At 53.8% G+C, this 24,448-nt stretch overlaps 1 protein-coding gene across 1 annotated transcript in view; it reads left to right on the top strand.

Annotated features, from left to right (window-relative positions):
- ALK (ALK receptor tyrosine kinase) overlaps nucleotides 1-24,448 on the top strand; it is a gene marked incomplete at its 5' end in the record, with an annotated part of 729,367 nt that overhangs the window by 683,497 nt on the left and 21,422 nt on the right. The window contains 11 exons of the mRNA XM_082642950.1: nucleotides 4,279-4,429; nucleotides 8,782-8,913; nucleotides 9,677-9,821; nucleotides 12,411-12,593; nucleotides 13,834-13,932; nucleotides 14,418-14,570; nucleotides 15,533-15,637; nucleotides 17,651-17,837; nucleotides 18,535-18,625; nucleotides 18,753-18,817; nucleotides 20,211-20,340. Coding sequence (XP_082499076.1) covers nucleotides 4,279-4,429; nucleotides 8,782-8,913; nucleotides 9,677-9,821; nucleotides 12,411-12,593; nucleotides 13,834-13,932; nucleotides 14,418-14,570; nucleotides 15,533-15,637; nucleotides 17,651-17,837; nucleotides 18,535-18,625; nucleotides 18,753-18,817; nucleotides 20,211-20,340 — 1,441 coding nt within the window. The remainder of the gene's footprint in view (nucleotides 1-4,278; nucleotides 4,430-8,781; nucleotides 8,914-9,676; nucleotides 9,822-12,410; nucleotides 12,594-13,833; nucleotides 13,933-14,417; nucleotides 14,571-15,532; nucleotides 15,638-17,650; nucleotides 17,838-18,534; nucleotides 18,626-18,752; nucleotides 18,818-20,210; nucleotides 20,341-24,448) is intronic.

Below are 24,448 nucleotides of genomic sequence, written 5' to 3'. Positions count from 1 at the left end.
CGCCCCCGGCAGCCCCCCAAGTGTGCCGGCGACACTGCCATCACGCTGCACACCAGCTGTGCTCTCCTTTCAGGGTCCAGCAGGCAGCCACTTTGATTTGCAGCTAATTCTTTATTATAAAAAGATTCACAACTCAATTACATCAGGTAACAATAGCTCACAGTCAATAATACAAAACGCAAACCCAATAAACATCCATTCTGACTAGGGGACGTGGATTTAGATGAAGACAAACAAATTACAGCATCAGCTCGTTGAGAACAGGATACTGTAACTTCCAGGAAATTGGAATCCCTGCGAGTCATTTTCCCCACCTGAGTGGCATGTATATTAATTTGTTGTCATTTGTCAACCATCAAAATAAGTTGTTTACAAGGGATGGGAAAAGGCTTCAGAGATTCAGGCTGAGGTTATTATTCTGGCACAGGTTTGTGTAACATGATTCGTACAGTTCAGGGGTCTTCAGAAGCGCCAGGGCTGGCCTTACGCTCCCACTGGCTCCCTGTGGAAGTAGGTGCTGGGTGAAACTGAACACCCTTGACCCTGGCTCCTCGGCCACACCCTGCTCCACCTATTGCCCTGCTCTCTAGAAACCAGGGCCTTATTCACTGCCCCCCCCCACCTTCTGCCTCTCAGAAGTCACCCCAGGAGAGGAGCAGACAGGCTTCCCCAGGGGTACATTAGCACAGCGGTTACTATTTGTTACTCACTAGCTACCCTCCAGGGGCTGAACTAGGCCCCTTATAAGGGGCATTATCTCATATAACTCTCACAACAACCTTTTAAGGTAAATATTCTTATCCCCCTTTTATAGATGAGGAAACTGGAGCTCAGAGAGGGCACATAAACTACCCAAGGTCACACAGCTGGCAAGTAACAGGGCCAGAACCAGGAGAGGTAAGCAAGGTGCCTTGGACACAAAAGTTCAGGAGGCTCTGGCTCTCAAGGTTGACCAAGTGCAAGGCCAACACCTGGGAAGGAGCTGTCTAACCCAGTTCCTGGCCCTGAGTGACAGAGTTGGATTTGGATCCAGGTCTGTCTGCATCCAGCCTGTGCTTTTTTCACTGTGGCACAGCCCACCCAGGAAGAGATGGGCCTTCTACTAGCAGCTAGAAGTTTCCAAAGGAGTGGAGTTCTGTGGTGGGACTTCAGGCCTCACAGGGCTAATGAGGGAGGCACTACCTCCCCTACCAGTAGCCCAGGTGGGCAGCTGCCAGTCCTGTGTCTTTAAGCCAGTGATAGTCCAGGTGGAAACGTGGGGCTGAGGCCATCAAGCAGGAAAGCAAACTCCAGCTGCTGACACCTGGGTGCCAATCTCTACTGTCTCCTTTGGGGTCTGTAGATCTGACCCCAGCCCAGAGTCCCCCTTGCACTTGGCAGCAGTTTGTAATCTTTTCAAACCCACTACTTACCCTCATGAGGGCGGGGGTCCTTGTCCTCATTTTTTCCTTGGTAGGGGAAGCTGAGGCTCTGAGAGGTTAAGCAAGTTGTCCCAAGTCACACAGCCAGCAGAGCGCCCAGGGTATGACTCAGAACTCAGGGCTCTTTCCATCCACCTCACTGCCAAGAACTAGGTCAAGACCCAAATGGGGCTGGAGTTCAGACTCGGTTGGGGGCAGGAGAAATAGGAAAGAAGGCTTAGAGAGGGGGGAAAAGCATGTCAGGAACAAACAACTTCTAAAATATAATGCTTTGGCTAAATTCAAACATGTGAAAGAGTTCAGAATGATTCATAATGCATGCAAATGACTATGCAAATAATGCAGAAAGGATGAGATGGGTACAGCTTACCTCTCAGACACAGCAGGAGTGGGCAGGGTGAGGACTCCCTCTCGAGCAGCAGTTTTCCAAGCCAACAACACCTTCAGATTGGCACGACTTTCTTAGGTAACCTGCCAAAGCCCCAGAACCTTGGAGGGGCCAGCAGGACAGATGTGGCCCATCTACACCCACGTTGCTGTCTCTACACTCCACAGAGTCTCTGGAATGCCCAGCACCACCCCGGCCCCAGGCTTGCCTTCTCTGAGCCAAATAATTCTGCTGCTTTCCTTTCACCAATGAGCCTTCCTTCTTTCTCAGCCTTTTAATTGTCCTTATCACCTCTCCTTTTCCAATGGGTCAGGAGTGAGGGTTTGGCTGAGGGTCTGAGTGAATTAGGATGGGCCAGTAGCTTCTCAGACCACCCTCGTGCATCCATATAACCTCGCAGCAGCATGTCGGAGGGGAAATGGGCTCCATGAGGGGAAATGTAGAGCTCTGGACCAGGGTTTGCCCGGTCCAAATGAATCCCTCTGGGCCTCGGTTTCCTCATCTACCAAATGAGATTGCTAACAACTACTGTTTACGGCTACTGGGGGGATGCCGTATGCACTCACGCCTGGCACATTGCAGGATGCTCAGGAATTGACCCTACTTCCCTCTGCAGAGCTACAACGCCCCCTTCCCCACCCCAGCACCTAGGTTTCCTGCCTCTTCATTCACGTTCACACAAGCCTGACTCGTACCCTCCACCTCCTTCTGCTTGTCTGGGTCCTACCCAACCATCATCTCCACCATGAAGCCGACTTCAGACCCACACCCCACACACCCCAAACCAGCCAAGGCCTCCAGCACCGCTGCCTCAATGTCTGTCGCAGTCCTCCGCCTCTTTCCCGGGCCGCGAGCACCTGATGGCCCTGATTTGTGCCGAGACCTGCCACTTTCTCAGAGCTTTCACCCATAATCTCCTTCAGATGTTGAACCTTCCCGTGCCCCTGTGAGTTCGGAAAGGAAAGAATGGTCCCTCTTTGACGAGGGAAGGATCTGGGACTGAGAGGACACACAGTGAGGAGGTGGTCCACTCCTCACATGGAGCCCCAGAGCCCTTTGGTCCCTCTGCTTTGCCTCCCCGATATAACCACCCCCACAGGGAGATGTCATAACTCTGTCTCCCCAGTTTCTCTGGAAGCCCCCCGAGGGCCTGGAGCCCGTCTCCCCCGCCTCCTCTTAGGCACCTGGCCTTACGCCAGTTTGCAACGATCTCCCATCGGTGCCGGGCCCCGGAGACAGGACAGTGGGCTCAATTCTCCCTCGGTCTCTACCTGCCACATTAGCCATCAGCTGGCCCTCCAGGCTTGTCTCTGCAGAACAGGTCCGGGCTCTGCCTTAGGAAAGCCTCCAGGAGGCCCCTCCCATGCTTGGAACACAGGACATTTCCTTGAAGTATAGGTGGAGAAGCCGCCGTGTGCGCACGTGTGCAAAACCATCTTGCAGCTCTCCCCGGAAGCTTTTCTTCAAGGACCTTGGATCTGAATATGCAGGGACTTGAAAGTCCCCCAAGTTCCTCTCCCTGGCAGCCGGTCTCTGGGGAGGCCTGTATATAGGGCACGCGAGCTGTCTTCACGGCGCGCCGCTCTTCTCATACGGTTCATCAGTTGGGTCCTTCCTCCCCCATCCTTGCCTGACTTCAACCCAACAACCTAAGAGGCAGCAGAAATACTCCCGCATCCCCACTCTCTGGTTTTATTTTCACCATGATTGGTTGTTTGTTGTCCACACACACATTGCTCCAGAAGGAGTTACTGGTGGGATGCGAATAAACAGTCTGTGCTCGTAAACACCACTTTCCTCAGTCATTCCACGTGGGACTCCTTGTGTCTAGACCCTGTGGGGAGACTTTAAAACATTGTACCAAGTCAATTACTGCTCCTTCTACCAGTTAGAATAATAATAACTACTTAGTGAGTGCTTCTTACGTGCCAGCCACAATTCTGAGACTGGAGAGACTTCATTTCTTTAATCTTCACCACACACCTGGGCTAGAAGGTAGGTTTTTCTTATCCCCATTTTACAGATGAGGAAAAGGAAAGTTCAGTTACTTGTCTAAGGTTGACCACATGAGTCCTTTGCTCTTGGACAGGGAGAGAAGTCCATAACAGGAAAGCCCAGGTATTCAGGACACCATCACCCCAACAGCCCACATTAATACAGACTCCCCCTGTCTTCATCTCTTCTCTCTCTCCCTGCCCCCCTTCTCCCTCTCTTCCTCTCTTCTACCCCTTACGAGTTCTTTACCTTCCTAGCTCTGTGAATGAAGCATTTCCCTGCCCCTTTCTGAACTTGACCGCCCTCTCCTGACAGTGGAGAGAGGACCCTCCTTGCTGACCTCATGGGCTGATGCAGGGGAGAGACCTCCAGCACGAGGGTGGTGCGCTCGGCCTGTTAGGAGCCGCTGGGTTGGCAGGAGGGGAGTCAGTCTTCATATCATGACAGGAGCCCATGCACTCTGTCCTGTTGCAGCATATCAGGCTACGGAGCCGCTGGCGGGAAAGGCGGGAAGAACACCATGATGCGATCCCACGGCGTGTCTGTGCTGGGCATCTTCAACCTGGAGAAGGACGATGTGCTGTACATCCTGGTCGGGCAGCAGGGGGAAGATGCCTGCCCCAGTGTAAGTGCCCAGAGCGGGGGTTTCTCCTCCACACTCACCAGGACCCAGGCAGATCCCTCAGAGGACACAAACACTGGACACACGCCTTCAGAGACCTCACGTTCAAAGATGGCAGGACTCACCCTTTGTTCTGCCTGCAAATGCTCCTCCCTTTCCAGGGCCATTTGGGTGCATGAGAAGGTGGGTGGTGTGGCTTTGGGGGTCGCACATCCCTACAGGCACCGAGGCTGAGGCATGGGTTTCATGAGCAATCTTTAAAACTGAAGAGCTGAATTCTGCTAAAATGGGCAAATGGTTGTTCCTCTTAACACAAGTGCGAGTTGAAGCCCACTGCCTAAGCTTTCTCGCAAGGCCACCATTGTCTTTAGCCATATTATCGTAAACAGGAAAATACCAGACTAAACGTGTCTTGTTCAGCTCAAAATCACAGACTCATAGCCACATATATGCATATTAAACCATAGAAAAAGTTCTAAAAGATACAGATAACAGTGGCTGTTTCTGGAGAGGGGACTGGAGTTGAGGATGCTTTGTCAGTAATGTCTGATATTGTTACAAAAATAATGCATTCACATATTATTTATTATTTGTGTGATTAAAATTTTTAAAGTGTTTTAAGCACAGACTCAGAGCTGAAAGACCATGTAATCCACTACCCCCATTTCACAGATGAGAACATGGAGACCACAGAAGTGAAGGGACTTGTCCAGAGTCACTCATAATGCAGCACAGAGACTCTGGCTCCTATTTTTGCTGCCCCAAACTTGCTTGGGGCTCAGTTTCTACAACCTTTTTCCCTTTTCCACTTATAACACATCACTTGACAAGCCAGACTGTCATCCTCTGCAGCCCCAGAGACAACCCTTCATTCTGGTTCCTGACCCCACTGGGGTGTCCAGCTGTCAAACAGGGAGAGCTCCAACAGCAGAACTTAAGAAAGCCAGTAGTGGTCTAAAATGACCAGGAAGGGGAGACAGTGGAGACTAATAAAGCAGCAGCCATGCCTCTTGCCTGTGCTGGGGGACGCAGGACCCTGGTGGTGCTGGCTGTCTTGATGGGAACTCAGCACTCTGCAGGGGGTTCTCCGCATTGGGCCGGGCCACGCCCTCACTTGAGGGTGAACTTCTGCACTGAGTGGGACCGGGGCAGGGATCTGGGTTCTAGGTCTCAGGACCCAGGGCTCCTTCCCCAGAAACTTATTCAGGAGTAGAGTTGGAAGACAGGTGTGGGAACAAGAGCTATGAGAAAGCAGTTCAATTCCACAGAATAACCTCAAGGCTCCTAAGAGCTAGGCCCCAGGCTGGGAGCCAGGAGTAAAGTATGTGCCCTACCCCCAACCCCACCTTAGAGGCTGAAAACAAAGCAACAGGAGTAAGCTGCGCAGGTGCAACCTTGTGCGTGAGAAATGTCTGGACTCTTATTTAGCAACTATAATCAGGACTTTCCAACCTGATATAATGTGTTAAGTCATTACATCACAAGCCGCTGTAATTTTCACAGGAATTATTGAGTGCTAATGTAATTCTTTCATCTAAGCAGAAAGATTGCATTGACTTCCGCAAGGAACTTTTACTTGATTGGATTGTCATCAATTACGTCTTTTCACAGGACTGAGTCCTTTTTTAATTCAATTGTAATCTACTTGTTCCTCTGAACTGCTGCATTTTATCATTTTATTAATCAACCTGCTTGCTCTCAAACCTTGGATGTGCCAGGGAAGTTCCAAAGAAGCCAGGGACATAGGGCAGCCCCCTCTGCTGGTCGGGTCAGGCATAGCATGGGCATGGGGAAAATAATTGGTCTTCCCAGTTGCTCCACATCTCCGCCCCTCAGGAGTCATTTGAGAAAGGGAGAAAGACCTTTTACAGGCACTACCTCAATCTCCTGTCCTCCCTAGGCCGAAAAATGGTGTCTAGAGAGGATCTTCTAGAGAATGAAGTGGACCCCAAGAATTAAACTGCAGGCTTTGGCAGCTCTGCTGGTTCTATTGCATTTCTGTGTGGAGTGGCTCTTCCCGTGTGCCTGGCCAACCCAAGCCTGGAATGGGCTCCAGCTGCTGGAACCACCTCTCAGAAATGACAATCAAAAATGCCTCTAGGGCTTCCCTGGTGGCGCAGTGGCTGAGAGTCCGCCTGCCGATGCAGGGGACACGGGTTCGTGCCTGGTCTGGGAAGATCCCACATGCTGTGGAGCGGCTGGGCCCGTGAGCCATGGCCGCTGAGCCTGCACGTCTGGAGCCTGTGCTCCGCAACGGGAGAGGCCACAGCAGTGAGAGGCCCGCGTACCGCAAAAGAAAAAAAAAAGCGAATCATGGAAAAGTGATCAGCTCCTCCAAATGCAGCTGTAGACCCAGCAAGATGCAGACTGAGAAGCGAATCAACTGTTCCCCTCCCGCCACCCCATGCAAAGGAGACACCTGAGCCGCGGGGGCAGTGGGGAACGCGCGGGGCACTGGGGAACGCGCTGACTCTGGGCTCTAGTTAGACAAAGGCCATCCTGCAGCCCAACTGCCCCCTCCAGCAATCTCCAGCCATCGGCAAGTTCCATTCAAGGGAAGAGCACATCCCCAAGGGGTGGGGGCCCCACTGCTGCCAGGCAGAGGAGAGGAGGAAAGGGAGCATGGTCGGAGGGGATGGACCTTCTTAGCACCACTGGTTCGCACTGGGCAGCTCCCCAATTTTTTTTAGTTATTTATTTAGACTTTTTGGCTGCATCGGGTCTTAGTTGCAGCATGTGGGATCTTTCATGGCGACGCGTGGGCTTCTCTCTAGTTGTGGCGCGCGGGCTTAGTTGCCCTGTGCCATGTGGGATCTTAGTTCCCCGATCAGGTCTCGAACCCGCGTCCCCTGCATTGGAAGGCGGATTCTTAACCACTGGACCACCGGGGCAGTCCCACAGCTCTCCAGTTAATATAGGAGGGCAGATCCAGCCAGATGGCCCAGCAAATCTCCAGTCAGGAAGTGAGACCGGACACCGTCTTCTGTGCTCTGCTCTGCCTAGCTGGCAGCACACATTTCCACGCCCTGTCCCTGGTTCTGCCCTCAGAGCATGCCCCTTGCATCTCAGGCCCTCCCCAGGTAGCGGTTAGCAGGGTTTCCTTCCAGTAGACTCCATGCCCCTCGGCCCCCGCCCCAGCCCTGGATGGCACTGCATATACACAGGAGAAATGTCAGCTGTCCACAGTAGCAATTCAGACCCACACTAAATCCACTCTAAAACATATCAAATTATTTCCATCATTAAATCCAAAATACCATAAAACAAATTGCATCTCAGCTATTTATCTGGAAATTTCTCTAGTACTCATTCCCGGCACCCCTGAGTGCTTTAGCATAAGGAGTGGCTCAAGAAGAATTGCCATGTCCACTGGCTGGTTACACAGCAACATTCGATGAAAATGTGATGTTTTGTTGGCCTTTTTTCTATTAAGCAAAAGAAAAGTCATTTTCCTCCAAGGTCAGGGCAATGCGTGGAGAGTTCGTCTCAGCTGCTGTGACCGATAAGCAGGGTGCCTATTCTTGAAACTCTGCCCTCTTTATTCAGGGATTCCAGCCTTCTGGGTCACAGGAATTTCCAGCATGTCCCCAGAGACTCCCAGATGCCTGGGCCCACACCAGGTGGAATAAAATCCGAGTTTGTCCTCCCACTGTTTTCTTCTCTTTACAAAAGATACTGCAGACTGCGACTTCTCAAAACACCCCAGTGGCTCCTCGCTGCTTAGAGAATGAAGTCCAGCTCCTTCTCTGTTTGTATTCAAGGCCTCTGTCCAGGATCTGACTGTCCAGTTAGGTTCTCTCTACCCACTCCCATTTACACCCCCGCGAGCACTGTCTTACCGCATGGGGCCTTTATCACCCCCTCTTCAGAATCCAAAGGATCCTAACAGCTCCCCCTGGACCACCTCTCTGTCCTCAGATGGACTTTTCTGAGCCAGAGAGACTCCTTATACTTTTCCCCCAAATACCCCACTCACCTCCTTCCCTCTGGGCTCATGCTGATCTCCTCCCCTGTAATGTCCTAATTTTCTCCCATTCTCAGTGTTTAAAAATCTCCCCATCCTTCAAGGCCCAAGTGAATGCCACCTCCCCCAGGCAGTCCTCCCTGCTCACCAGTCCAGCAACAAAGCCTCACTCTCCCTCCTCAAATTCCCATGCATTTTCTTCTAAGCTGTCCCTGTGGTCCTTCTCCAATACTGCCTAGAGTGACAGTTATCTGTGTGTAGTTTTTGTCTCCTCAATTCAATGGCAAGCTATTTGAGAGATCATCAGACCCTATCTTTAAACATAGAAGGTCTGTGTGCTGGGAGGTAGAGAACCCTGGGCACAAACCTGAGGTGCTTTTTGTTTCTCCAGACAAACCAACTAATCCAGAAAGTCTGCATTGGAGAGAACAACGTGATAGAAGAAGAAATCCGCGTGAACAAAAGTGTGCACGAGTGGGCAGGAGGGGGCGGCGGAGGTGGTGGAGCCACCTACGTATTTAAGGTGAGGTCTGGGTGCCAGCTTCCCCAGGGCAGCGCCTTCTCTGTGTCCTGGTGTTGGATCCTCAGGACAGACCTGGGAATGAAGCACCTCGGGTGCTCTTACCCCATTTAAAGTTGAGGAAACCGAGGCCCAGAGGGAATATAAGGTTCCCTGTCTGTCCAGGAAAGGACAGGCCCTTCTCATGTTGATATGCCAGCTGGATTTCACCACGAAGACCTTTGCCATCCTGCTTCAGAGTCCCAGAGGGTCCCACTGTGCCCTCCTCTGTCCTAAGGTGGACTTTTCTGATGTCATCGAAAATAAGCAAAGGTTTCCTGCTGGGTCTTCCTGCAGGGACAGTGATGCTGAGGGCTTAATCTTGAAGTTGTGGGGATCAGAGCAGAGACCCCTGAGCGTGCAAAGGAAGGAGAGAGGAAGGAGAGGAGAGAGACCTGCTTCTGCACACCAGCTGCCAGACCCCTGAGGCTAGAGAGGAACTTCAGGAAAGGGGCTGTAGAAACAGCCTCCTGATATTCAGATACATTTCTATCTCCTAGTGCTTTTGCTTCACGTACTGAACCTGGACTAATACACAAGCCCGGGGTTGGGGGGGATGGAAGAGCTGATGGGTTGTTGTAACATGAGATCAGGGCCCTCAGACCACTGAGATGTCACCCACTGCCCAGCAAACACTCGGCCACATTTAAACATTTAAATTGCTCAGGGGTCTCCAGAGAGGGAGCCCCACTCGGTTTCTCAATCTCTGAATGTCTCCCCTGGGCAGATGAAGGATGGACTGCCAGTGCCCCTGATGATTGCGGCCGGCGGTGGCGGCAGGGCCTACGGAGCCAAGACAGACACGTTCCACCCAGAGAGACTGGAGAATAACTCCTCAGTTCTAGGGCTGAATGGCAATTCCGGAGCCGCAGGTAAACCGCTGCAAGCCCACCCTCTCCCAGAACATTCTCCCGGGACTGTGTGAGCTTCAGCTCGGCCGGGCGCCATCACACACCTGTGGGCATCTTAGTCGCTGGCCCCTTGAGATGCTGGGAGCTCTGGATATTGGTACCGGGATCCAGAGAGGAAGGGCAGGCCACATGCTAGGGACCCAGAGGCCCCCTTGCCAACACGGGGTTTGGACTTGCAGAAGGTCACTGAGAAAATGAGGCCGGCGGCAGCAGTCTGACCGCCAACCCAACCGTCCCCGGGTTTTACCAAATGCAACAGAATGTGAGCAGGTGGAAGGAATCTGGGCAGAGTCAGGCCCCCGGGCCCCTGTGGTTTGTTCATACTCCCGGGCCCCGAGTTGCCAGTGCACACATCTCCTTGCTGGAAAATCTCTTTCTGGAATCTCCTTAATGAGAGCCAGCAACACAGAAATAGGAGGCAGACACCAAAAGGGATGTGAATTCTCTGATTCCTCCGAAGTCAGCCATTCATCTTTGTATTTTCTTTTTTCCACAATCAGATCGAGGGAGGATTTTTGAAGGCGTTTAAGATTTGAGATGAATTAAAGTAAATACTCAGACTTTCTCTTCAGTTGAGAGAGAGCTAGAGATAGAAGAGGAGAAGCGGTCACAGCGAGGAATTACCGCAGTGATACTTACAGTGCCCCTTACATCCGTCCAGCATGTAATGAATTACAAAGCACTTCCACATCTATTATACACGTGCTATTCAGAACAGTCCTGTAGGGTTTTCCAAACATATCATTTCATTTTACAGAAGGGTCAACAAGCTCACTGAAAGTTGGTGGATTTTTTTTCTCAAGATGGCCAAACTGTTTCGTACTTAATCCGTTTTTTAAAACACTGTTGTTGCTGTTTTTATTTTTACGCCCATTGTTTTCTTTTCCACACATTTGCTTGAAGGCTGCAAGATAGAGTGGGGGTCGGAAACCAACTTAGCTGGGGACTGTGCAGGACGCAAGGGTAGGGTGCCCCGGGTAGGGGAAGGAAGGCACACCTGGTATCAGGCCCATCTCATCCTAACTTATTCACTAAGCTCGCGGCCCCGAATAGCCAGCAGAGCCCACTTCGGCTAACGGCGGAAGGGCAGGGCCTTCCCTGCACCATGTGACATCAACCACCTTGACTGGCCCCATACCCACCCTCTGGCTGGCAAAGGGAGGCCAAACACTTGGAGTCCTGTAGCTTCCTCCTCGCGACTTGTCCAGGACCTCATTTCAGCTCTGCTTGTCTCTGTCCCAGACCCAAGCTTCTTCCTGACCTCGACCTCATTTCCTGAAACCTGTCTCCCTCTTTCTAGCACCATAGTCATCCCTGTCTGCAGCTTTCCCCACCTAGACGTCCCTCTGCTGCCCCCTCTGGGTCCAGAAGAACCGTGGCCACAAGTTCTCCCAGAGGACCCTTCCGGGCAGGTTGACCCTTCCGGGCAGGTTAACCCTTACGGTTCCAGCAGATACACGCACAGCTGTTTCTCCCGGTTCCCACCTCCCATCATCTGCTGGAGCAGAAAGGGCTTTGGGGTCTTCTGGAGTAAACTGCCTCTTGAAATGTCACACAAAACAATATGGGGAGACAAGGTGGGCGTCCTGGAATTTCCAGGGCCGCGGGAGAGATGTATTGTGGTCTGCCTGTGGCCTTAAGATACAGTTACGTTCAACCTAGCTCTGTAAAGAACATTTCGTTTGCAAGAGTTCAGAGCAGGCCCAGGCGTTGGGAAGCACAGCTCCAGCTGCTGCCACTGTAGCCAGAGCATCACCACCTCCACCCACAGCTCTCTTTGCTCTTGACCTTGGAGCAGCTCCTTAGAAGCAGGCAGGCAAGACACTGCCTGAGTATCAGAGTGTGAGGCCTTCTGCCTGTGTGTGACCTGCCTCACAAACGCCCAACGACCCCTCCACTTGGCGGTTTGTAAAATATTTCATACACTCCCTGTCTTCTTTGATCCTAACATCCACCCCACGAGGTGTCTCATTATCTCCAAGTGACAGGTGAGGAAACCAAGTCTCAGACTGGGGAAGTTCTTGCCTAGTAGACAGTTAAAGCACTTTGGGTTATTTGGTGCCTTAATCCAGGATTCCTGCTAGGAATTTCACTGCCGTGACCTCGGCAGGGTTTTAACAGTTGGTCCTGGTTCTTTGAGATGGGAAGCAGTTAATGAAACGCAGGCCGGGCGCTTCAGGACTTGGCAGGCATAGAGGGAAGGCAGAGGCACAAGTTTAGTAGTCGTGCTGCCTGTCCCCTCCACTTCCCCCGTCCCTCACCGAGCACACTGCCGGGCTTTTGAGCCAGAGGCCTGACAAGAAGCTGGGGTACGAGGTGCTCCCATCGGGACATGCACAACTGTGGCCAGAGCAGCTATCCCTAGGGCAAAGGGCACACTCGGCCGTGGACTCTGAAGGCCCCAGGCCCCACTGAGGACAGGCCCCCTGAGCACTGGACAGGGGCAAGCACCCCTCAAAGACACTGAGCCCTGCTTCCTTCACAAGGCCCAGCAGCTGCCCAAACCCAGCCAGCACCCTCACCTAGGCATTTCTCCGTCTCTTCCCACAGGTGGCGGAGGTGGCTGGAATGATAACACTTCCTTGCTCTGGTCTGGAAAATCTTTGCTGGAAGGTGCCACCGGAGGACATTCCTGCCCCCAGGCCGTGAAGAAGTGGGGGTGGGAGACCAGAGGGGGTTTCGGAGGGGGTGGAGGGGGGTGCTCCTCAGGTGGAGGAGGCGGAGGATATATAGGTAAAGATGATTTGCGTTCAAGGTGTCACTGCCCTCCCCACTTAGTCCTAGGCACCTCACCTCCCTGTCCTCTCCCCGGCCCCTGCCTGCACGCCCCTGGCCCACCCCCAGTGTGGACTGTGATGTGACCGTGCACGCCTTCCTCCCAGCCCCACCAGACGAGCCAGAGGCAGGGTGTTGGCTTTCGAGCCAGCATCCTGCCTCGAGGTTTCGATAGGACAGCATCAAGATCCCATATGATTCTTGATCTCCCCCAAAGCCAATGATAAAGGGGCTTTGGCTTCCCAGCCTCTTCTCTGGGCCTCCCCCAAGGACGCACTGGCCTGAGAGCCTTGGAGGCCAGACTCCTCTACCCTGTGCCTCCCTTCGGATGGCCTGGCCCGAGTCCTTGCCAAGCCCGCTCCCTGAGGACCTGGTGTGCAGCTTCTGGCCTCATGGACTCCCCACACTCTCTTTCCTGCCCCAGCCCGCCAGCTTCCAGAAGGGCGCCATTCCCCCTGCTGATGGGTGCTTGTCCTGAGGGCAGCTGCGGGCAGTCCCAGCCCAGCCCTTCAGCAAGCAGCTGGCCCCTGGCCCCAGCTCTCCTCTGGGCTTCAGAGCAGAGCAGAAGAGCCTTCTGAAGCTGAGAAGCATCCCCACAGACTAGGACACAATGCATGCACGCGCTGTGATGTGCTGTCCGTGTTTTGCTTTACGCTGTGTGTGAGATGCTTGTGTTGACCAGATGCTCTTCTTTTCCAAGCGGGGGGTGGGTGGGAGGAGCCCAAGGGGAGGAGCCCAAAGATTACCCAACCTCCACTGAAAGGAGAGACAGGAGCCTAAAGGCACAGGGGCCCATCCCCCCTGCCCCAACCCTGACCGGATGGGACAGGACAGCCACTCCTCGGTGCTACTGCCCGGCCAGTCCTGAAGAGGGGCCAAGGGGCCAACCCAGTCTGGGGAGACTAGAACTCTTCCAACTCTTGCTAACATGGACTGCTTCCTGTGGGGGGGCCAGCAGAGTGGTGGAGACCCCCCAGCAGGAGCTGGCCCGGACCTGGAGGAGAAAGTGGCCCACACACCAGGCTTCTACTGAGCTGAGCCCCAAGTGCAGCCCCTGTGCCCTGAGCCTCCCTTCCCTCCCCACCACCCCACCCTCGAGGCCCCTCCCTGACCCCGCTGCTTGCCCTGCTGATGCGCACGTGTGTCCAGACTTGGGCACCCACCTCTCTGCGTTAAACTCTCCTCTGGTTTGCCACAGGTGGCAATGCAGCCTCCAACAATGACCCCGAGATGGACGGGGAGGATGGGGTTTCCTTCATCAATCCACTGGGCATCCTGTACACCCCGGCTTTAAAAGGTACCCCCTCTGCCAGGTGGCAGAACCAGCTTCCTTAAGCCAGTTCACCCTCCCAGCTAAAACTCCAGGGCTACTGATGTGAGTCCAGGACACAAAGGTGTGATTGTGGGTCCCTTGCGGGCAAGCCTTCTTAGTGGTCATCTCACCAAGTTTTCTGGAAATCAGGATGCGTGATCTGATTTGGACACAGAAGGAGAAGACTGGCCAGCCCTAGAAAATGCAACAGTAATAGGCCCGGTACCTGTAGCAGCCAACCTAAGTGACCCTCGTGTGGACCCTCCCACTTGCCTGCCTGTCCTCTGTCTGAGTTCCCCTCACCAGATGCGCTGTGGACTTTCCTGCACAGGCAACACTCCCAGTGGCAATGGGACGTAGGAGCAGGGACCAGAGAACCCTCCCTGACCAGCTGCAGACAGAGTGCAGAGCCTGGGGGGGGGGTGCAGGGCGGCCTCCGCCCGAGGCTGACCCTCCCTCCTTCTCACCAGTGATGGAGGGCCATGGGGAAGTGAATATTAAGCATTACCTGAACTGCAGCCACTGTGAGGTAGATGAGTGCCACATGGACCCCGAGAGCCACAGGGTCATCTGCTTCTGCGACCACGGGACAGTGCTGGCCGAGGATGGTGTCTCCTGCATAGGTAAGGGGGTGGGGGAGGGAGCCCAGAGCTTGAGCCACAGCTGGTTTCTTTGGTTCTGGGACACCTCAGATGCAGTTTTGTAAACTTCCTGACACCCCTGTCTGCCCCCAGCACCAGTGCTCTGCTGATGGGTAGAGGGACCTGTGTGTGAAAGGTGGGTCACGGCTCGGGAAGGAGTCGCAAGTCACCTAGTCCCACCCCTAATCCCGGATGCGACCCCAACATCCCCACCAGGGGACCGGCCCATCTCCACTGGCCACCCCAGCACCAGGGACCTCAGTACTCCTAAGGCACAGTGTCCCATCGGGGCGTCACAGAGCCAGACCTGTTCCTTCCAGCTTCCACTCCCGGGCTCCCTGCTCACAGTGGCCCTTCAGGCGCAGCGTCTGAACACAGCACTGCCCATCTATTTCCATCCATTCATATGGGACACAGGTTTATGCCTCCTTCCCATCCTGGTGTTCCAGTTGTCAACGTCCCTTGTGAAATGCAGTGTCCGGGCCCAGGCACGGTGCCTCGGTGTGGTTGATGCCAGTGTGCACCCAGGCCCTCCCTCCCATGCGCCGGGTCCGGAGCGCTCGCGGACAGAGAATCAATTCAGCCTCTAGAGTCTAACTGACCGGGACACTCTGTCGCTGGGTCGTACTGAGTTTGTAGTCATCTAAGGTGCCTGAATCTCTTCTCCAGCCACTGTTGGCTCACCTTTCATCCTCATCCTGTCATGCACATTTGATGTTTTGGGTCAATGTCCAGATTTTGATATTTATCCCTTTTACATATTCCCTCCCCACAAAAGCTACTGTTGAAAGTTGTAAAACCAGGACAAACCTGCTTCATGCCCTGATCCTCTGAAAAGGATGGTGGTCCAGGTGTCCAAGGCTGGGGAGGGTCTTTCTGACTTGGGGCCAGCTCAGAGGAGAATCCGTGTGGTCATCGGTGCCCCGTGGGGACCTGTCTTCCAGTGTCGCCCACCCCGGAGCCCCACCTGCCACTCTCGCTGATCCTCTCCGTCGTGACCTCTGCCCTCGTGGCCGCCCTCGTCCTGGCTTTCTCTGGCATCATGATCGGTGAGTGTCCCAGAGCCCCAGCACTTTCAAAGCGGGGCAGGGAAGGCAGATCTGGCAGAACAGAATAGCATCTCAGGCTGTGCCATGGATGCTGAGGTTTCACTCTGGGTGGGTAGTGATGAGTGCAGCCCAAGCCAAGCCAAAACAGAAGGCCCCCTCACTCCACCCCCCTGCACATCCCTGGTTCCTAGGAGCCCCCGACTCTGAACCTCAGCCCTGGGCATAGCCTCCTGGTTGCTCAAGGAGGGGGCACCCTTCAGAACGCTAAATGTCAGCCCCACCCCAGACCTCCCTTTCAGCTCTCATCAGACCTGGGCTTCAGCGGGCTCTTCTAGTCTGGCTCGCTTCCTGTGTCATGCCTCCAGCCCGCCCTTCCCCACCCCACGCAGAGAATGCAGAGCTGGTTTCTGAGTGTTTCCCATTAGGCCCGTGAGCCAAGGGGTGATGACCTGCAGGTCGCAGAGGGCTCTGTGTGGTCCAGCCAGGCTCTCCCTGCTGGAAATGCCCGGGACAGGTGGGCAGGGACCTGAGGGGAAGCAGAAGGAAAGGCTCAGCTCCGGGCAGCACTTTCAGGCCAGCCCCTCGAAGGCAGGGAATCTGGGGTGGACAGGGAGGTGGCAGCTAATGTGATCCCCACGATGCCATCCTGCAAAGAGCAGGATGATGAGAGCTAACTGGTTGCACACCTACCACACGATGGGTGACTGACACATTTTAGTTCACCAAACCCTCAAAGAACCCTAGGATCACGGTTGGCGTATTTCACAGTGGAGGAACTGAGCGCACAGGAGTTGACTCACTTGGCCTGGCCCTGCCCTGTGAATCACCTCCCATGGCGTCTGCCTTATATATAGAATGTTCTCACACGTAGCAGTAACAGTGACAGTGGTCACTTGTACTGGGAGAGCTGTTTAGAACTTTCCAAAACCATTTCTTTCCTCCTTTCTTTCTTTCCTCCTTCTTTCTTTCTTCCCTCCTTCCTTCCTTTCTTTCTTTATTTTTTTTCGTGGCACTGCACAGCTTGTGGGATTTTAGTTCCCTGACCAGGGATTGAACCCACACCCCGGCAGTGAGTGCACCATGTCCTAACCACTGGACCGTCAGGGAATTCCCTCCAAAACCATTTTATGTTGGTGAATTCATTTCATTGTCACAAACCTAGGGGATGGGGAGTGGGGCTTTAGGAGACAGGGCAGGAGTTATGGTCCCTGCTTACAGAGAAGGAGACTGAGATCCAAAGAGGTCACGTGTCACTTGTCAGTGTCACAGCTTGTAAGTAACAAAAGGCAGAATTAGAACTCAGGTCCTCAGGCACCAGCTTAGACCCAGTTTAGAGACCTTTCACTCTGTGACGGTCTCCAGCTATGTGGCTTGGCGGTTCTTCAACTGTAGGAAACACAGGTGACCAAGAACCCCAGCTGTACTCCCAAATCCATTGCCATGCTTGCCCCACCCAGCGCCTGGGCAGAGCAGAGCTGCTAAGGCAGGCCCCCTCCTGGAGACACGGGACTCCTCTAATAGCCGACTTGGGATCCAGAACCTAGCAAGAGCCTTGCTGGAACTTCTTTAGACTGAATGGCCGTCTAGGGTCTTTGCTCAACCTTCCCTCACCCTGTCCTTCACATGGGGTCAGACTTTCAGCACCATATGGTGGTTTCCCAGCCTTCCTGGGTTCCCTCCCAATTATCTCTCTCAGGCATTTCCGCTAATAAAATCCTTGCATGTTTAATCCTGTCTTGGGTCTGCTTCTCAGAGGACCCAAGCTAATGTGCCTCTGCCCCTGCATGATACAATTAAATGTTTTCCATTCATATGATTTTAAGCTTTACATTTACTTTCATCTTTCAATTAAAGGTGCACTTTCACAGCTGTAATCATTTTGTTGGTATGACTAAGTGTGGTGGAAAGATTTAGATCCCTGTGGAGGAGCTGGAGATCCAGGAAGGCTTCCTGGAGGAGGTGGCCTGGCTGCCTGGCCCGGGCCACCTTGCGCTGACCTCCATGTGTCTGCAGTGTACCGCCGGAAGCACCAGGAGCTGCAAGCCATGCAGATGGAACTGCAGAGCCCCGAGTACAAGCTGAGCAAACTCCGCACCTCCACCATCATGACCGACTACAACCCCAACTACTGTTTTGCCGGCAAGACCTCCTCCATCAGTGACCTGAAAGAGGTGCCCAGGAAAAACATCACCCTCATCCGGTGAGTGCCCATCACTGTCCTGGGGGGCAGCGGGGGGTGTGGGGGAGGCAGGGAAGGGAGAGCTCCAGGGGGCCGGATGTCATCCCTGCACCACGAATTCTTCCGGCAGCAAGAAGCCAGTAGATCCACCCCTCGGGGCACCCCCAGCCCCCCGCAGGGGGAGAAGGTTCAGTGTTCCAGGCCATTGTGGGGGTGTTTGCTTGTTCAACACCCCATATACACATGGGGTTGGTACAATGAGAGGAGGATTAGATGGGAGGAATGGGGCGCCCCTCAAAATCCACCCAAGTGCCCCTCCCCAGGCCCTGCTCCCAGAGCACCCTGTGCACGTGTCTGTCATTCACCAAGCACACTCCAGGGGGTGTCCGCCAGCTGTCTATGCCCCTCACCCCCGGCCCCAGGGAGCACAAGCCTCCCTGGCAGGCTTAGCCTTAGTCCCCTCTAGGGGACTTAGTCTTAGTCCCCTCTAGGTCCCTGGCAAATATTAGAGGCTCAGTAAGTGTTCACAGAAGGAATGTCCAGCCAGTGTCCTGAATCCTGGCTTGGAAACTTTCTTGTCGGGTAAAGCAATGGAGGCCCAGGACCGACGAGCAAAGCCAGACTGAGGGCATTACCCTTAAGGGTGTGCGTGACCCCCTGGCTCCCGTGTGCGTCCACTAAATGTGCCCCTGTCTCATCTCGCCTTCTCTCTGAACAGGGGTCTGGGCCACGGCGCGTTTGGGGAGGTGTATGAAGGTCAGGTGTCTGGAATGCCCAGCGACCCGAGCCCCCTGCAAGTGGCTGTAAAGGTAAGAGGCGGCTCCCCTGTGGGCCTGACCTTGGCCAGGGGTCTCTGTAAGTGTGGCTCTGCTGACAGCCTCTGACCTCTGCGGCTCACAGCCTCCTTCTCCTTCCCACCCTCCCTTCTGTGCCCAGACGCTGCCTGAGGTGTGTTCCGAACAGGACGAACTGGATTTCCTCATGGAAGCCCTGATCATCAGGTAATGACACAGGGAGACACCTCACACCACTGCCCCAAGCCTGTAAGGGACACGAGATGTTTCTAACAGGCACATCTCTGAGGGAAACAGGGTTGTCCTGCAGCGTACCCCTCCCTCTCCAACAGGAGACTCCGTAAATTCTTAGCACGTCTTACCAGAGTGGAACCAGCCCCCAGATGGCTGTCTTAGAAAAAGAATCCAATCGATATCACTCCGCCTTCAATCAGCATCCCTGTATCACCAACTGGTTCTTTTCCCCCTTTTCTTAAGAAACAGAGCATGCTGGTTGTTGACAGTAGAAGATACAATCCAGGTGCTTTGCCAACCCCAGCTCTCAGCTCTCATGTAAAGGAAATGGCCCCCCAAGTGATGGAAGGCGCCCGCCCTGGTCCACCCAGCTGGCCTGACCCTTCAGTTGGTGGATCTGGGGCCCCCCACTGGGAGTCTCAGTGTCCGGGGCTCTGACAGCAGATGTTGGACCTTGAGATCTGGCCAGGCTCATGGCCTCCTGGTGCCCTGGGGAACCTCAAACATCCTGGAGGCGGGGGCGGCCCGAGGTCTGCCCCTGACAGAAGTGGCAGAGGGAACGAGTCCAGAGCAGTGTGTGTGGTGCGCTGGGTCCATAGGAGGATAGCAGCAGGCTCAGCTCCTGCTTTAAAAATGACGCATTTTCTGATTGAGCATGTAATATGTGATTATTGAATAAAACCTGGAAAGTAGAAGAGTAGACGGAAGGAGACCCAAGTCACTCCATCTCCCTACTTGGCAGTAACTAAGCAGCATTATATTTGGGTGTACAGTCCCCCCGTGTGTCACCTCTGCACGCGTGCGCCCACGTGGAGTTCCCTGGCCCCGCTGCCTCACGTGTCCCGCTAGGATCACGTTAACAAGAAAACCCGAATCTCACAGCCCCCACGAGGAGCCCACAGTGGGATCCGTGGCCCTCTTCCTTGTTCTCTTCCACACACGGTCACCTGGCAGGTCTCGTGCAGTCCCTTGGGGAAGCAGTTCCTGCAGCTTCCGCCTGAGGCCTTCCTCTGAAAACCCAAACCCCAAACGTGAATCCTGGCCAGCCGTCCGCGCCCCAGCCTCGAAGCCCTCCTCTCCCCCCGCCTCACCTTCTCACCCAAGTTCCTCCTCCACCCCCTCACCCCCAAGCAAGTTCTTTCAAGCAGACTGAACTCCCGCCAGACCCGCCCTCTGGTTCTTCCAGCTGCTCAGCCACCGGATTATCCTCTGCTTAGGCCCAGCCGGGGACCCCTGCTTCCCGCATTTACAGAAAGCATTTACAAAATGTGGCTTCTGAAAGCATAAGTCTGTGCCCGGCTTTGCCCACTTAAGATTTTCCCAGGCTCAGCTCAGTTAAATTCGGTTACTCCCCTCTGCTCTGCAGCAAGTTCAACCACCAGAACATCGTGCGCTGTATCGGGGTGAGCCTGCAAGCCCTGCCCCGGTTTATCCTGCTGGAGCTCATGGCGGGAGGAGACCTCAAGTCCTTCCTCCGAGAGACGCGCCCTCGCCCGGTGAGTGAGAACCAGCCTTTCCCAGTAGCTGTGCCGGGGGACGGAGCAGGGGGAGGAAGGAGCCAGGGTGGGCAGCCTGGGAAGCAACATACTCAGCGGGACCGAGGGAGTCGGCCCATGGCTGGGATCTGGGGGAAAGGCGGGAGAGAGGGGACAGAAGGCGGCTGACGGCTGCGCCCAGCCCCAGGGAGCTGTGCAAGGCTTGTGCAACAGCTTCTCCAGGCTGTACCTATTTTTATGGCCTGCTGATTGTGGAAAACCAAAACTAGGGACAAGCACGGCGGGGGGACTTTCATGCCGGCTGCGTCACTCACTCAACCCACTGACTTGGGGCAGGTCACTCTGCATCCACCCGTTCTGAACCCCACTGTCCTCATCTCTCAAATGCGGACATCCTGACCTTGTAGTTTTACTATCAAAGTAGAGTGCTGGGGTGTTTAGGAAGGTGCTGCATACATGTTATGGTTAAAGGGCTAGAGCTAGGGGGAGTGAAGAAACCTAAGTGGACCCACCCACGCCCAGCCCTGATTGGCGGCATTAGACAACCTGCTTAGGGCAGCCAACCCCCTCTAACCTCAGCATCTGCAACATGAACTCCTCAGGCTAGGCTAGAACATCTCGGACAGAGAAAATTTATAAAACACAGCACACTGGGCGAGCCCGGAGTCCAGCTGTCCACTCCTGTCACTGCTGGGGTCTTCAAGAGGCCTGGACCCTGGAAACTGGCGCAGAGCAGACCCCTGAGTTAGGACCTGCCTTCCTGTAGTTGCCACTGGACTGTGAGGACCACGGGGAAGACCTGTACCCTCCCTACCCCCAGGAAAACAGAGAAAGACTGACAACCTCTCTGCCACAGCAAGACCAGGACAGAACACTCCCCTCACGAGGACCCCAAGTGGCGGCGGAAACCTCGGAAGGTCAGGCCTACTCCAGTCCACGCCTTCACTCAGGCTCAGTTTAGAAACCGCATCCTTAGGAGCCTCCACACTGTTCCTCTGGGTGACCTCTGGGTGACCTCTCTCAGCATCTAAGAGGAATCCGCTCTAACTCCTTCAGAAGATGAGTGTGTATGCACCTGAGCACACCTGGCAGGAAGAAGGGGGCTGGGGGAGGGGGAGAGAGAACTAACCCCACCTCATGATAATCCTCATCTGCATTATCGCCCTCCTCCCCAGAGTTTTCACGTTTCTCACAACCACCCTATGAAGTAGATGGTACAGATCTCACCCCATTCTGGAGATGGGAAAACAGTGGCTCAGGGTGGTCCTGTGACTTGCCGAGGCACACAGGAAGTGAGAGAGCTGGGACTAGAGCTCAGGTCTGGTGGCTCCTGATTCCATGCTCTCTCCAGCCTGCTGTGCTGTTTATCCTGATGGTCCCCTTTGAGAAGCCCTGAGTGCCAAGGGGAGGGTGAGTTGTTCAGAGCAAATGCCGCCAGCTATGCAGGCATCTCTGCCAGGTCTGGGCACCAGCCTTGGCTTTCCCACCAGCACCCAGCAAGGCCGAGGAGTGCTGGGAAGCAGTGCCTCTGGCAGACGTCAAACAGGGAACACATGGTATCACACTTTGGGCAGAGGCATAGCTCTGGCTTTCCCACTGGAGATTCCTGGGGCTTGAGGACAAGAAAGTATTGTGACCTCCTTGTAAAGGGAATCTGGGAACCCTTCACTTGGCAAGTCCGAGGACTTGCAGGCAAAGGTATCTCTCTCCCTTGATGATTAAAGAGGATTTGAATGTCATCTCAAAGAACGAAGCACCAGCAAGGAAAGGCAGATCACTGATATCTCCCACCACCTCTAGCCCTAGTGCCACCCCAAGGAGGCTCAGAGCAGGAGCGTGCTGCCAAGTTCTGACCTCTAGCTGCAGGCACGGCCCGAGGGATGCCCACAGCCAGCAGAAGGTCGGCTCCACTTGGGAGAGCCACTTCTAAGGGTCAGGATCCCCCCAACCAAACCTGCCCGTTAACCCTTGACCCTGCTCTTCTGTGTGGCTCTCCCTGCCAACCGTGCCCCCAGGTCTTGGTAGCACCCCTGTCTTCCTCCTTACCCCTTTACACACCCACTCGTCTCAGGTGAGCTGGTCGTTCCTGAGGTACTGCCCACGGTGGGTGATTTAAAATGTCGGATCACAGCCTCCAGAGTGACCCCGTGCAAATGTGTTTGTCGCAGCAACTTCCGGCTGTGGGTGGAAGGGGTAGGGAGGTGGGGAGGAGGTTGCTGGGTGTCCTGCATGATTCTCAGAACCACAAAATCCAGCTTAGTGGAGTGGGGGTCAGGTTGACTGTGAGAAAGGAGTGCGATTTAGAAGTGGACCGAGGGGGCTAATATCAGCAAATCCTACACGTGATGAAGAAGGGAGGGACTGGCTGATGGACATCAGGGCTGGAGAGATACACACCCTGAGGAGAGGGTGGGCAGAGTTGTGCCTCCAGGCTGTGGAACTCACTGGATTCAAAGGCCTGAAGTCCACCTGATTCACTTGTTTGAAGTCCTTGAGTCTCTCCGGGCTTACCTGATGATGACCTGCTGCGTGCAGGCACCCGGCTGGGCACTCAGAATCAGACGAGCACTCTGTGCTCACTTCCTGCCATCCCTGGGGCTCAGTGGCTCCATGGACCATCAGGATAGAAGGACAGGAAGTGATGATGGACATACAGACTCAGAGGACAGAATGGGTACCTGGGCCAACCATGTCTGTCATGGAAGTGAAGTTCATGGGTACAGAGGAAAGCATCGTTTGGTCCCAGGACCCCACCTCCTCAAGAAGGAAGGACCCTTTTAATGTCAAAATAATTTTGCAGATGCTCTCTTTATTGAACAAATTTTTATTGAGGGTTTCATATATGCCAGCTGTAGGCTAGTAGCTGTCTTTTAATATCAGTTGATTCTATCAATAATGACAAAGACCATTAAGGAGTCAGTAATCTCTTTATTCAAGGTGGCGGTCATTGACCACCATAGTGTCTATAGCTGTTTAGAACATGGTAATACTGTAGGTAATGGCTCTAGAGAAGAGGCTCAGTACAAGACGGCTTCTTGGATGTCAGAGGTGAACAGCACAGAGGTGAGAACCTCTGATTGCAACTAATGCTTAGGTTTTCATCTTTGGCTTCAACTTTGCCAAATACCGATGCTGCCTCCAAAATGCGTGGAGGGGTATTTTCTCAGCCATGTCAGGAGCCAGGAATATGAGGGCCCAGCACCATTCACATCTCATCACTTTTCAAAATGGATTTTTGCCACTTTAAATATTTTGTGTCCCCTGCCTGCATTCTTTGCTTCTTCCTTTCATCTTTCCCTCTTACCCTCATATGTGTCCATTTTAAAATATATCCCTAGTCTGTTTTTCACTTGGTGAAACAGTTCCTCCCCCATGTCCTGTGACCCTTCATCTCTAAATGAAGAAGCTACTTAAGGAAGGGATAGATATCAATATCATTCTGTCTTTTATTAGTATATACATTAGCCTTTGGAAATAGCCCCTCAGAAACTGTGAGCAAAGAAATTATTCCACTTCAGTGGGCCTCTTTTCTCCCATGTAAAAGTAGGATATTGGTCAAAATAGTGTCCCTGAAGGGAACTCCGCTACCCTGAGGTGCTACACACTCACACACACATGCTCAAAAGAATTCCTTGGTCAAGCAAATTTCAGAGCCACGCAGACTCCTCTCTTATTGATTCTCAACACACGTTAGCGTATAGTAAAGACTCTGATAATTCCTGTGATAAAGAAACCTATTTAACCCAGGAATTCCCATGCCTGTTTGATTGAATTCCATCCCACAGCCTGCTTTGGGAAATACTGGACAAAATCCTCTCTGAGTACTGGGCAGGATACACCCATAACCATGACTGCCCGAGTTGCCAAAGGAAGTGCCGCATTCAGTGGCAAATAGGGGGAAAAACCCTGGTTCCAAGTCCTTCTTTGCGCAGGATGGATATAAATGACACTGAGCACACTGGCTGTGCTCTGCACTGCTAGTTTTAAGGATCGATTTTGCCACAGCATCCACACCTCCCCCACCGCGCACACACACACACACACACACACACACACGGGTTACTATCTGCTTCTGTGCAGACTGATTAGCTGTGTAGTTAATTTGCTC

The sequence above is a fragment of the Mesoplodon mirus genome (assembly GCF_964341445.2).
Source record: "Mesoplodon mirus genome assembly, chromosome: 14".
Lineage (NCBI taxonomy): Eukaryota > Metazoa > Chordata > Mammalia > Artiodactyla > Ziphiidae > Mesoplodon > Mesoplodon mirus.
This window is presented reverse-complemented; position numbering and strand designations above follow the sequence as displayed.